General features: G+C 42.5%; 1 protein-coding gene across 1 annotated transcript in view; it reads right to left on the minus strand.

The window, feature by feature from the left end:
- The window catches only part of uacab (uveal autoantigen with coiled-coil domains and ankyrin repeats b), a 32725-nt gene that overhangs the window by 11791 nt on the left and 6198 nt on the right, over positions 1-14736 (minus strand). Inside the window, exons 3-5 of the mRNA XM_034107226.2 lie at positions 6608-6738; positions 2578-2666; positions 1174-1238 (exon numbers count right to left, since the gene is read on the minus strand). Coding sequence (XP_033963117.1) covers positions 1174-1238; positions 2578-2666; positions 6608-6738 — 285 coding nt within the window. The remainder of the gene's footprint in view (positions 1-1173; positions 1239-2577; positions 2667-6607; positions 6739-14736) is intronic.

Genomic DNA, 14736 nt, shown 5'->3' on the forward strand with positions numbered 1-14736 from the left:
CTTTAGGCTAAGTGGCGCTGCGCTGATTTGCTTATGACATCTATTCTCTACCCAGGCATTCAGGAGAGTAGGACTGCAGTGATGAGGGTCCGCTATGAAAGCCTTGAGGACTCAATGCTAACGGGGGCCCCATGTTGCTGGGTAGGCTTGGCAGGGAGTTCAGGCCTCCCCTAAAAAAAAATACTCTCTCCAGCAACAAGGGCCAAAATTGAGCAGCGCTCTCAAATGACAAAGCGCAGAGGAGGGGGGTGTAGAGCAGCAACGGGAGCTGACGGTGGAGCACGAAGGGGGGGGGGGGGACATCCTACACCTTGAGGGTTCGGGCTGACTGAGGGAGATAGTGGAGGTGGAGGGTGTTGGCGTCCAGCTGCTATGTCTGGTGTGATGACGGCACCCAGAATGGACGGCAAGTTTGTAGCAGGGCAGGCTTGTCAACACCAGCGACAACCCGCCTGCCAACAGCAGAGACCTCCGTTAGATCACCACCCTGAGAGAGAGAGGTGTGGGTGGGGGAAAGGGCAGGGACGCTGTGAGAGCACAATATTGCAGAGATAGCCCCCTGATTGTAAACACATAAATCCCCCAGAGGGGCACGGTGACTCAACAGGGCCGACTCGTGACCGATACGGAGTGGGCTCAGCTGCCAGAGCTCTATGGCAATAATTATTTAAAGGAGCGGAGAGAGAAACTGCTCTGACTGGCCAGTGACTGGGACGCTGCTCTGCGCAGAATACATACAGCAGAGTCCAACACACCAACACGAGGAGCAAAGTGAACCAGCTAGAATAACCACCTTGCGATAAAATGCCTCAGCCAAACAGTAAAGATGCTAAATCTCTCCACCACAATACATTTCCATTATTGTAACCCCTTTTACAGTTTTTATAAATTGCCATAATAATTCTGCATAAGTGGCCAAAAATAGTTTTTTTGAGGTCAAAGCAGCCTTTGATCAACAAAAACAAAACAAAAAATCAAGGTGAATCAAATTTGAGGACACTTTTCTCCAGGCGGACTGACAGACGGACATACTCACAACCAAATAACATAAAGCCAAACACTTTATAAACCAACAAATCCCATACATATGAGATCATATCGTGCAGTTGGCAAGTTTTGGTTCACAGAAGTATATATTAGTCGGGTACAAATAGTGTTAGAGATGCACTTTACCTGCAAGAGTTTCTGCACACACAGAGAATGTCCATGTCTTGATGACAGATGGAGAGCATTTTTACCTGAAAGGGATAAATACAGCAATCAGAAAATGAAATAGATTCACAATCAGGAGATGGTTTTGTAAGCATTTGTACAAAACACAATCACTTAACAACCCTTCATAACAGGTGCTTTAAAGTCATAACCGTACTGTGGGAAATCGCACACACAAAAAGCTACACAGCACGTAAGACCATGCTTGTATCACTTTGACAACTCAATGTTCTTCTAAAATATATTTTTCTTGTAACAAGCAATGTGTGGATCTTTCTGCTGATGCCACACACCTAACCATCATGAGTTTATGGAGTGCATTACTGTCTCAGCTGGTAAAGCGGTTTGTTAAACCCCACACTGCGAGTATTGATCCTAGTGTGTCGTTTAACAGGCATTAGTGAGTCACAGATTGACAACAAATAATGTACAGGACATACACAATACATTATGTACCAGATTCAAATGTACATCAAGCCCATTACTTTTCATGCGCCTGGATATATTCGTATCATTTTGAATAACAAAGTCCACTTAAAGTCCATGTCACAATAATATTTCTCAGTAGTGCCCAACACCAGGATTGGATAGTTCATCAACAAAAAGGAGCCCTCTCACTTGATTACCATTTGCACATTTCCAGTCACATTTCCAGGGGTGCTCAACCATGCACGTTCATTTCCAATATCTTATCTGAAAGGCTCTTTTGGTCGATCTGTTTCATTTGCTGAAAGTTTACTTGCTGGTATAACAATCTACGTGTTTATTGTGTCTTCACTAGCTGACTGTTGATGTTGAAGAGCTTATTGACATATTTCATTTCATTTATAATATATCATTGGTTTGTATGTCATGCAATTATATTCTGTTCCCAACATGAAAGTTATGGAAAAGTGTAAAAATGAGACCAGAATGCTACCTTTTGAAAGTAGGGATGAGATCACTGCATGTCTCTTTTCATTATTCAGTTGCACATCCCCATTAATGAATACAATGCTAACCAGCAATCTGTTTCTTTCAATCAACTACTCGGACCACTAATAACACCAATGTTCTATGTATGACATCCTCCTCTCCCTCCTCTTAACAGGAAATAGGGTCTGGCACAAGTACCGTAACCTACCTTAATTTATTATTTGATGATGTGGAAATAACCTTAAGTCTATACTATTTTGTACAACGTGCACAATGTGGTTTATTTTCACCTATTAAGACTTTGTATGTGGTACAAGTCTAAATAAACTGTCCAATGTTTTTGCTGTTGCTGCAAACTGTTTTAATATTATCGTAAGTATAAATATTAAAAACACATAAAAGTATATAACTAAAGCTCCAGGTTACTGCTTTCATCAAACCTGAACTTACCCGTGGCATCAGTCGCAGTGACATCCACGCTGTGTCCCAGGATGAGGTTAAGACACTCCAGGTGTCCCCGCGTTGCAGCCAAATGAAACCTGCAAAACAAGAAGGTAGATGAAGGAATAATGAGAGGAAATCAGACAGGAGGAGTTGGAAATGAGTTAGCAAGTAGTAAAGAAGGGCAAGTGAAAAAGCAATAGGGTGTAAAGAGAAGGGGGGTGAGGGTGAAACTTAAGGACAAGAGAGGGACTGGGAAAGGACGCCTGGCTCCTTGCTATCAGCAAGATCAGCATTCTTGAATCAAATAACAAGAAACCTCAGAGTCTGTCGTGACCCCAAGGCGACTAGGAGCTACACACAAACAGCATTGCCAATGTATCAGCTTCCTTGCTTCATAGCCAAGTACTGTCACATGGTAATTAGTGACGACCTGCAAGAAAAGGTTGAACAAGTCTTAATCATCCTTTCTGTAACCCCTGTTTGTTTCTATTTGTAAACGTAGACACATTTTAAAATTACAAAATGAAAGTGTTCATATCAGTTAAGCCTTAAAACTTAAGCCAACATTGACAAGAAGTCCTTAACAAAAGAAGATGAGAACTGGACAAACTCTACGTGCTAATGAGGATCAAATAACTCGAGTGACTGCTTGAGACGAGCTACCAAATTAACCTGGATGTTTTGATTGCTAGTCATTTGCCACAAAGTAAGCATCGTCCTTACTTAATTAGGGAGTTTCATACTCTCCATGCGTTAGTCAAAATAACTTTAAACATGACTTTTGCCTGGAAACATTCCCGTATCCCCTCTTGGACTCACCCCACAGCAGCACTGCCACCCCGACCATCAAGGTCTGCAGAGCACTTGTGTGTAAACCAATCTCAGTCTGTCACCCATCGAGCTGCATGGACCTGTTTATACACTAACCCCGAGGTATCTGCCAAGGAGACAGCTAGGCTGTCACCTCAACACTGCCGCGGGTATTAAAAGCAGTGTTGATGGCCAGGAGATGCCGGTCCTCTGGGGAGCAGCGAGGGTCCCGACCTCTCGGAGCAAACGGCAGACAGGAAGCCGAGCAGAGCTATCCAAGTTAGGGGGATTTTACCGAGTAATGTCTCTGACCTGAACTAAAAACCCATAATGGCAGACTTGAACTATGGGTAAGGGATTTTCTCTCTGACGAATAACAATGATGATCCCTGTGACAGTTAGTGGCACAGCTACCAAGATGTTTAACACTGAAAAGGGATGGTTGTGAACTGTGAAGATATATTCTGCTTCCCTCATTACAATCCTGAGAAAGGAAATGTAAGAGACTAATGAGTCGGGCTTAAGCAGAGCACATTTATTTTCTTGGACTTATTGTTCGTCACTTTGGATCAAAGTGTCAGCTACATGTAATGTAATTTCATCTTCACACCTGCTCCCTGGGCGACTTTCAGGTTGACAGTCTACAGGAAACCGTTGCTATATTTAGAGAGCATACAGGGAAGAGTAAACTAGAGAGTATGTGTTGCTGGCTGAACCACATACAGTGAATGGTTAAGTGTGTCTCTCAAGGCAAAACAGTTGAATACTGCGACTGTTGGAGCTTCTCATACTTCTAAATCCTACTCTGTTATTTCTGTCACACTTGTTTGACCTTTGGTACACATTGTTTTAAAAAGTCTGCAAGTCTTCTGATGCATGCCAGTAGGAAGCCACAACATTTATAATATCTTAGTTGGAAAGCTAAATGCTTGGTTGCAAGATAAACTTTTAAGCAGCATTATTCATTTTTAACAATGTTTTCCAACACATTGTACATTAACAGCCACTCAAGTATATTTAACTTAAGCACTCTTTATTTTTTTTATCTACATTTATCAAGAAGAACGACCCCACCCAAAATCAATTAACTAGCCAACAAGTACTGACAGGACACCATTTCACCCCTGGCCTGCGACATAACTGAAGCGTTCATTCAGCTCTATGGAAGTGAGACCGAGCTGGCTTGCCCCAGCAATTGATTCACTCAACCCCTCCTTCTGCTCCGCAGTGAACTAAAGTCCATTAATGTAGCTTTGAAGAAAACATAATCCTTTCAATGAACCCATGTTTTCTGAGCTTTTTTTTTTACAACACAGCATGTTTTCCAGTTGCCTTGAAAATCTATTCTCAAAAGAGCACAATGAATTTAACATGCGATGGGCGTGCGGCAGTGCCTCTACTCAGGGCCAGTTTCCTGCTGCAGGGACTTGTGAGCGGTGGCTCGCTGTGATGTGAACTTCTGTTTGCTGCTAAGCCCTTGTCAGCTAGCTCTCACCACTGCACAGAATGAGCAGGTGTGATGTATGGGCTAACCTCACTGGGATCCAGTTAATGCCAGGGCAGATTTGTAAACTGTTTACTCAGCTGGAAGCAGCGATCGAGCAGTTAGAGCTGAATTCATTAGCTGAACACAGTGAGGCTAATCCAGGGCAAACCAAATTATATATATTAGGGCTAACGGTTTGTAATTAGTTTCCCCACAGAGGTCCATGATTACAAGGCATCACCACTCAACATTCCTATGTTGGCTTTTGCAGAGGACAGCTAGCTAACGACACGTGTTGGTCTGTGTGTGGCCCGCTGTACTAAAAGCAGACTTGCTGAGTTGCATTTGCGGTTGACTTTTGTTTTGGGTAGTCTTGGCAAAAGCGTGACCTCTTTTAATACATTTTCAATGTGTTGATTTTATAGTTGTGGTCCGCCCTGCAGGGGAACACTAAATGATGTGTGTGCATGCGTTTTGTTTACAAAAACCCTTACAGTCACTGGATTTAGTTCAGACAAATTCTAGCACCTTATTATGAGACCAGGCATTTATCAGGTTGTGTGTACACATGTATACAATCATTGGTCTGTCCAATGGTGCCACAAGAGAATTCACACACTGCTTAAAATACTCTGCACCTTTGCTTGTGCGCTCTGTGGCTCCATAGTTTTATGCTAACAAAGCCTTTATGAAAATAAATCTGAGGCACAGGCCAGAGTTCTACCAGTGACTTCTTCATATATCTAGGATTAAAGGAGGGCGCCGAGCCTCCCAAAACGCTGGTGTTGGAATCTGGTTACTTTTAGCAATATAACCAGGTAACTGCTTTTTTAAAACAGCTCAATGCAACATTTCACCGATATATAAGTAACAGAACCATAAAAAGAGATCTGTATAAGATAATTAAATGTTTTGGATCAGCTTTGTTCATGTTTCAGTTAAATTGACCTACTTTTCTACCCACAACTTACATTTCAACCTATTTCAATCTTTCTGTTCTTGTAATGACACTTGATAAGGGGGTGAATCCAGCTCTTAGCAAAGCAAACGCGATTCAAAACCTGAGGTTCCCACTGAAAGATTCTAGCATACAAAATAAGGTTCTTGAAGATATCAATAGATCCTGATAATAGCCTGCAGCTGGGCCAAAATGTATTACTTTCTGTTTCAAGCCTCACAGTGGCTCAGATTTGAACTAACAGGGAGTCATTTCCTGTTGGGACTACATAAACAGCCTCCAGCCAATGTGCTCCAGCCTTCAGCGGCCACAAACATTCTTTATGCCAGCTCCCACACTGACCTCTAGTCAGGTGGACACCAAAAGAGAAACTTCAGGACATAATAATGGACACATGATAATATGCATCTGCAATGCCTTCCAGATGCAGAGCAGCTGGGTGAAGGTTTGAGTCTGAAATGTGCATGGGGGTCAGTTCAGCCAAGGGAAATCTTGGGTCATGCTGGGTGACTTTTAGGCCAGAGGGAAAACTGTTTTTGCGCAAGAGATTCTAAAGAAATGTCCATCTAAGGATGCTTTATCTGAGTAACAGGGGTGGGAATGTGCTGCGGGAAGACCACAACAATGTTTGGAATTTGTGACATTCAGCATTTTTAGATTTCGAAATATTAAAACATTTATAGTTCGTAACAATCAAGACAAAACAATGTAGACACACTGAACATGTATGTGCTTATGTATGTTTTTATACTCTAGATGTGTGTGTGTCCGTGTTTACTCACGCTGAGCGCCCTTCAACGTCGAGCTTGGTTGGGATGATGCCCTTCTTGCTGAGAACAGCAGCCACCTTGTCCAACTCTCTGCGCTCCACGGCCTTCATCAGCCGGTCATCATACTTGTTCCAGTCTGTGTTCTGACAATGAGGAAAGTGAACTATCAGACACACAGTATTTTTGACAGTATTTACCAAATCGAACAGTTAAACAAATATTTGTCCAAATACCTGCTTAATTTAAAAAAAAGAAAGTCATAACTATAATTTGGTTCCCAGTCATTTTGGCTTACTAATAAATACAACAGGGACATATGCTTAGGAAGTCTATTTGTGACTTAAAGACAACATGTATACCAGTAATGTAATTTGTCCTTTTGTAGTACAATAATAGACCCAACTTAATGCAGAATAAGCCAAGAATGTGCTGTGCTGCAGTTCCACTATCCCCCCTCCCTGAGTGATGGCTGTTAAGCATGGGAACAGAGTACTTTTAGGGCTTCTGGGAGGCACACTTTAAGTATGGAGTCTTAAACAGGACGTCAAATGAACAGACACACAAGAACACATTTTAAACCTAACTGATAAGCATTTGTATGTACATAGCACCATCGCACACATAGGCAATAAGAACACATTTAAACCACAGACATATGACAGCACTCACAATATGCTGTATATACAAGTACTCTTTTGTTATCACAAAACATTCCTGTAAATCCATTTGTAGACAAAGCATGAAATCAGAAGAAAGAGTAACAATACAATAAATCACAGTGACAAACTTAAATACTGACAATGAATACCTACAAAGTGCATGGAGGTGCATTTCAGCCAGCGGCTCATCTTGGGTGAGTGGAGCTGGTCCTTGCACCGTGCTACTAAAAAGGTCGCCACTGTTGCGGTTAACGAAAGCAAAAATAGAGAGAAAAAGGTGTATAAAAAATCCCCTCAGTCTTTCAGTGCACTCAACCAGTGAGTGCACTGAAAAAGAAAGAGAAGACAGAAGGGTGACAGTCTACTGCTGTGGAGGTTCAACCTCTGGAGTTTCCCTCAGTTGAGGAACAAAAGTTCATTTGGCAGGATTTTCTAAGCATTCCTGTGTTTCTCACGGGCTCAGCCTGAGAGTTCATCACTGCACAGCAGTGTGGTTGATGGTTAAAGGGAGGAGAAAGAGGAGTGAGAGGAGGAAGGAATGGAGGTGGAGAAGCAGTAGGGCCAGCCCTGCCAGCCCTGGGACCTGCCCTGGCCGGCAACTGCAACTCCTCCTCGGGGGGGAAAGTCAGCTCAGCCTGGCTACCTCTTGCCTCCCCCAAGTGCCTCCCCCTCTATTCTCGCCTTTATCCTCAAACCTTGGGTTCAACTGTTCTTTTGTTTTTCTATGTCTTCCTCTTCTTCTCTGGGTTGTTTTCTATCTGTAAAAGCTGCAACCTACTAGCTTAAAAGTAGCAACTAAAAAACTCTCTTCCTCTTCTCTATGAGTGGTCTCCAGCGTCTTCAGCCACCAAATGGCAAGTCAGTCAGGCTCACTGGGGTAAATATGTAAGCTCTCGCAGGTTTTAAATATCACCCCCTCCCCGGTAAACAGCGGTGGTGCAGACAGCCCTGCAGACTGGTTACCTCTTTATTTTTTGACCCTCCAACCTTTATGTAGTGACTGATAGGAAGACAGGGGCTAAGAATACATTCTGGACATGCCTGCACTGTGAGTAATGGCTTTAGTGTCTCTCACCACAGCCAGCATGAAGCAAGGCCAGCCAAAAAGACCTTGCTTACATTGCCACCCCCCACTGTGCACCCAGCTTGCCTCCATCTGAAAATATTAATGTCAGAGGGGGATTATGGTTTGCACATTTGAAGTGGTCTCGGCAGTGACCCTCACAGGACACCAGCAGGGCCAAGTGCTGCTGTTAACCCATCCATCTAAAGAGGGTGGTGGGGCTACAAAGCCCCCTGATCCGAGCTGCACAGGAGCAAGGCTAGATGTCAGACTCTTTACAACCAGCTGTCTGCAGCCCCACCAAAAACTACAACTACCCTGTCTCTTCATTTACGCTAATACCCACACACGCTTTAATAGCACAACCTTTTACTTTTTTAGGTAAACAACCCAGGACCAAACAGGTACCGATACAGCCAGGAACGGGTTATTTTACCGCCTGCATCAGCTCCCTGTAGCCTCGTGTTACTGCCTGCTGCCAGACTGGCGTTAACAGAGCGGCACTGATCCACTAACATGCAAAAAGACCTTCTCCGCATGACATGTCATATGAAGAAGTCGGTCTCAACTTACGAAAGCTGCTCGCCCTAGCATAGAGACAAAGGCGCCAAAATGGCACCTAGCCACGCAGCATGCTGGACATTGGTCACTTAAATATCTCACATGGGTGTGTTGGTGTGTACGTGTGCCTATTTGTTTGGGAATCTAGTTAGCAGGCAAGAGTGAACACTGCAGTAGTAACTCACTGACTGACACAATCATACATACTTATAAGCTTGGATGCTTGATAATTGGTGCCTTCATAAAATATTTGGTCATAGCTATTTGTAAGTTTTGTTTTTACGCAGAGTAGTTAAATGATCTAAACTTAAATCACGTAACTGCAGCCTTTAAGAGCAGGAAAGATGATGACGAGAACACATGACGATATCTAGTTTCATATCATGACGTAAATGTATCTCCCTGCTTGACTTTCATATGCTGGAATAATGCCAAGAAATGTAAGCACATGAATATGTGTAAAGTTATTTTAGGTGACTGAGTTCAACAACATTTAATCTAAGTTGTGTAAGGCTAAAAAAGCCTGTCTTACAATACATATGTTGGTAAATATGTTCATTGTTTTGTGAGTTTAAAAGTCACCTAAATATTTAAAAGGAATGATGGTATAATATCAGTGGATTATGAAAATGAAATCGGTAGACCGCATTCCCATGGGCTAACATCTGAGATGTTCAGCAACAGGAACAAAAGAAGGTTTATAAAGGACCATAGTTCAGTCGGTTCATGCTATTATTTTCTAATTTGCACCAAACAGGAAGTACAAGTGAGGCTGATGAGAATGTAATGTCCCTCTGGGAACATGGACCATTTGGGAAATGTAGAGATATTGCGTTGTTTTCGAAGGAATTGAACCAGCCATCCAATTAACCTTGCCATCACTAATGCCACACTGGTAGAGAGGCTTTAAAAAAAAGAGGGGCTGTTATATGCAGAGAAGTCAAATAGAAAATGTAATATGCTGCATTTGTTCACAAATGCAGCATATTATAATAATAATAATAATAATAATTGGCGAATTCGAAAACAGGCTGTCCTGGAATTGTACCTTCCCCTGAGTCAATTGCATCATCAGTTGTTGACGTCGAAGCAGAGCAGTCATCCCTTGCTGCGTGCAACTGAAACAAACACACTACCTAAAGCATCTATTTAGACACAGTGCCCTTCAGGACAAAACATCACCTGACACTGGATGAGCCAGTTTAGACTTCTACCTGTCCACACAGATTATTTTGGGTGTCAGATGGAGACTGTTGTCATCCTCAGGTTTTCCATCACTGTCTGCGGACTGTAACTCTTTCAAACACCTCAGTTTCCTGCCTCGCTCGGAACCCCCGCCAGACTAATGGCCCTCTAATGTCCTCAGATGAAATCATCAGCAGGAAATATCAAACTGCTCATCTGATAACAGCCCAGAGCAAAGCCAAAACATAAAGCTGTATGCCAATATGTCAAGTAGTAGTGGTGTCCGATGCCAAACTACTAATGTGGTTTCAGAAGCTTATGGTAATGACGATGTTTATGATCTTAGGAGACATCTGTGAACAGACGTTATGTCATGAAATGAAATCCTTTGACATTTGCAGTGAGGGGGTGGGGGGGGAATAGGTATCTAGAAGTACAGACATGGGCGCGGGAAGGGGGGTGCTGAGGGCGCTGCAGCACCCCCTAGCGGCAGGCAGGAGGTGCGGAGCTCCCCTGTCTGAATTATTATTTGACGGTTATTGCTGCTCCCGCTGTGCATAATCTGTGTAATATGTAGCCAATAAATTCTACATTGTTGATAAAATAATATTTTGGCCTGCCCCGAATGTTTTTTCTGTAGCCCCGGATAATTCTAGCTCAATAATATAATACATTAACCGTGCTTTACATGAACCTCATCAAGACACTAGAGAGGACGGCAGGAATGTAATTTCCCGTGTTCAGTGAATGCAACAGAGGCAAGACACCAGACCAATCAGAGTTGCATGGAAATAAAAGTGTGCTTGTGTCATTCAAGGTCGGCTCTGTGTGTGTGTGTGTGTGTGTGTGTGTGTGTGTGTGTGTGTGTGTGTGTGTGTGTGTGTGTGTGTGTGTGTGTGTGTGTGTGTGCGTGTGTGCGTGTGTGTGCGGAAATAGCACATTTAGTGTGTGAGAGAGAGAGAGGGACCGGTGCCAGCAGCAGGGACCGTGTTGTTAGCATCTGGTTAGCTAGCGGCACTAACGGACATACGGAGCTGTTTGTTCCACAACAAGCTGGAGGAGAGCTCTCCTCTCAGACTGAGAGGCTCAGGTGAGCTAAAGGACTCTCTGAGTGTTTAGATAGTTAACTTTAGTCTAAGTTATCTCAGTGGGTCTCAAACGGTTTGGTCACAAATTATTCAAAAGATTATTTCCGCGGCACACCTTCATATGATCATTATAGTTATACAAACAATAAGAGAATAAAGGAAAAACAGTTATGAAATACTATATGGCAGTAAAACAAGAACACAGTTTGAAAGGGGAGTGATTTGTAAAATATCCATAAAGAAAAAGAACATCTGCTTAGAGTTGTGTTTCATCTGGGTGTTGAGAGATGTATCCATAGATCTCTTCATGTTGCTCTCAAAGTGCACCAGATTGATGCTTTTAACTTCAATATTTAAAAAAAATCTTCCCGGGGGAGCACCCCCCCCGGACCCCCCTAGAGGAGGTGAGGTCCGCTCCCCACTCGTAAAAAATAGCACTTTACCCCTGCCTATAGCCTATATGCCATGAGCTGATTATCGAGCCTTCATTGTAACAGTCGCGGGTGTACTGTGTGTTTGCGTGTGGGGATTGCTTTTGTGCGTGCTCTATAGTACCCGTAATAGTGTTCACTGGAGTCCAGCACCTCAGCACCCCCACTCAAAATACCTTCCCGCGCCTCTGAGTACAGACCATTTAAAGTACTTCTTTTTAAGATAAGTACTATACATTATGGATCAAACCTAATTTGCCTGAAGGACAAGTTCTTAACTCTTTGTGTTCATATTGGCCACTAAGGGGTATTACCTTCTTAGCGTGACTGCCATGAGGAAGATAACCAAGTCCTGGTTTTGTGAAAGATGCAATAAGAAAGTAATCTAAAACTGAGATTTGAGATTTCAGCAAATCAAGGTGTCTTTCAAATGTAAACGTTTTTAGCACCACTTTCTGTGATTTGACCACACAATTCCCTTAACAACAGATGAGCAAGTAACACTATCTGTGGAAAAGCAAGGATGGAAATTAATACGACAAATACTTGACAATACCTCCTAAACAATACCTCCTTAATAAACAATACCTCCTAAACAATACCTCCTTAATAAACAATACCTCCTAAACAATACCTCCTTAATTAAAAAAAAACCCAGGACTGTTACATCCTCTCCCACCCCCTTATCTATTACATTTTAGTCATGCTTGAAAGAGATAATTTCATGGTCAGAGTTGGTCAGAAATTATTACAGTGACCATTAAGTCTTACATTGTGCATAGAGGCGTAGGATTGTTGTCAGGTAGGCTTTGCAGCTCTGAATCCTTTAATGCCTATTTTGGTGTGATGATGATGCACACTAAACTGCTTAATTTGGATTCTCAAAACTCCAAATGACACAGCATGCCATTACTATCAAATTATAATTATATTGTGTCCATTGTTATTCAAATGTTACATAACTACAACATTAGATGTAGAACATGGCTCTGTTACCACCACAGTGTCATATTAAGTGTTCACAGTGATACAGATCACACACAAACATTATTACATTGTTACAGTTGAGCTCTAAGATTAGATACTGTGTCCAACCTCTACATGCTAACATGGCGAGGCTGATGGGGTGTTCATTCATTTTGCAGCTATTTGGTCAGAAGTGTGGCGCTACTTTATCCTGATTTGGGGTAACTGTTTATATGTGTTGTATCATTAATAACTAGACATACCGGTTTGTGACATTACAATAGCTGCATGCTATGTGTACCTCTCAGTTCAGGCTGATTTATTTGTGTAATAAACCCTGGAAGTGAAAAGCCTAAACTCTGGTAGCACCCGTGTTAATGACAAGAGAGCTCAAATACCAGTAACTGTATAACGTAAGCCTGTAGAAAGTACATGAGTCACAGTTGTCACCCAAGAATGGATTTAAATGACAATACAGGAACAAACAATGCTGGGCAAAGCAGTCATCCATTAAGAAACAAGTTTGTCTTGTCCTGTGAGTGAGAGCCTTTAAAAACACATACTTCCGCTAGTAGTTAAAGTTATTATTAATTCAGTGGGAAACAGGATTTTTAAGGACACTGTTTTCTCTTTCCGTGTCTACTGCAACCCTCTCACATAAACAGGGTTTTTCTGGGACTGCCGTTCGCAGTAGCAGTTTAACACCTACAGTCCCCCAGCCACCTCAATACACACCCCTGTCTAATCTGTGGCAATAGACCGGTGCACGAAGTGGTGAAATTGAGCAACTGTCTGGGCATGTGGAGTGAAAGTGACATCCCTTTAAGGGCAGACACAGGAATGATGGAGGAAGAGAAAGAATATCTAAAGAAACAACAAAATAAAAGAACATTTTATGAGGTGAGAAAGTGACAACATATAGCCCTCCTGAAAGCAGTCTGTTGTTATGGGACAGGTACATGGATACTTCGGAGTGAAAGCTCCTCTCTGATTGGGCCAAGTCCCCACTGATGAATCAGGCCAAGTGTCAAAAGTAATGAGGGGCTCTGATTTGTTATGCACATGAGGCACTGAGTGCATTTCTGGGTAGCTGCTAAACACTGAGCACTTTGCTGGGCAGTGTGGACTGGATGCTGGAGGACGGACAGACAGACACGCCCTCTGGTGGTGGACACACACATTACAGGTCTAAATCACCCTGGACTGTTTGGATCCAGGGAGACAAAGGAAAGGGTGCATCCTCTCCAGCTATATGTGCTATGTCAGTCACAATTACTGTGTCAAGACTTGCCTACGTCACACTGTGAACCTCGGGGGGGGGGTCACACTTCTTCCTTACATTCTAGTGGGAGCTGCAGAAACTCGACAGCAAACATATAAAGCCATGTTGGAAGCAGGAAAAGTGGCATGTTATTTTTACTTGATTACGAACTGATAGAGCAGCTGTTTTGTTGTCTAAAAATATAGTTAGAGTTGATAATGAAAGAAACAAAGTACTACCATTTTGTTGAAAATGTACCAACATGCTGTGTGACTACAGGTGCTTTGATACACAATGTTACACAAATATACAGTAAATGTGGATTTTTTTTGTAAACATTACTAATTTTCCCAAGTTTGCCAGCAAGCTTCAATCAGAATATACAATGCGAGATGATTTAGTAAGGTTATTTCTAGGAAAATAAAAAAAAGTGCAGGCTGCCCTCAGATACTGATCAAAACTGATAACATACCTCTATTTTACAATGCTTTCGTTTAGCCTTGAGCCTGTTCCAAACACAATAAACCTGTGTAGTAAAGTTGAATACAGATGGATTCCTGAAGCACTCTTTAGCTATCCTCACTAATGTTTCCCACAGATCAATATGGAGTTGGTCCAGCTGCTGGGTCACACCATTTTAGATGACCTATGACCCAGAGGGCAATGCTTTTCCTCTACTTCCGACACCCACTGCCAGGAAGGGAGCTCGGCTTTCCAGTTACCCAAACTCTGTGACCTTTGCCCCCTTCAAGTCCCTAGTGAAGGCAGTCTTCACATGATAATTAAATACAAAAGACCATAATATAGTTTCTGATAGATAGTTCTCGGAAGACAATGGTGCCATTCATGGGAGAGATGTGTCAAACTACTCCATTATCAGTTGATATCCAAAAAAGTAGATAATTGAATCTGGACAAAACCTCTCTT

Source organism: Pseudochaenichthys georgianus, chromosome 3 (assembly GCF_902827115.2).
Source record: "Pseudochaenichthys georgianus chromosome 3, fPseGeo1.2, whole genome shotgun sequence".
NCBI lineage: Eukaryota > Metazoa > Chordata > Actinopteri > Perciformes > Channichthyidae > Pseudochaenichthys > Pseudochaenichthys georgianus.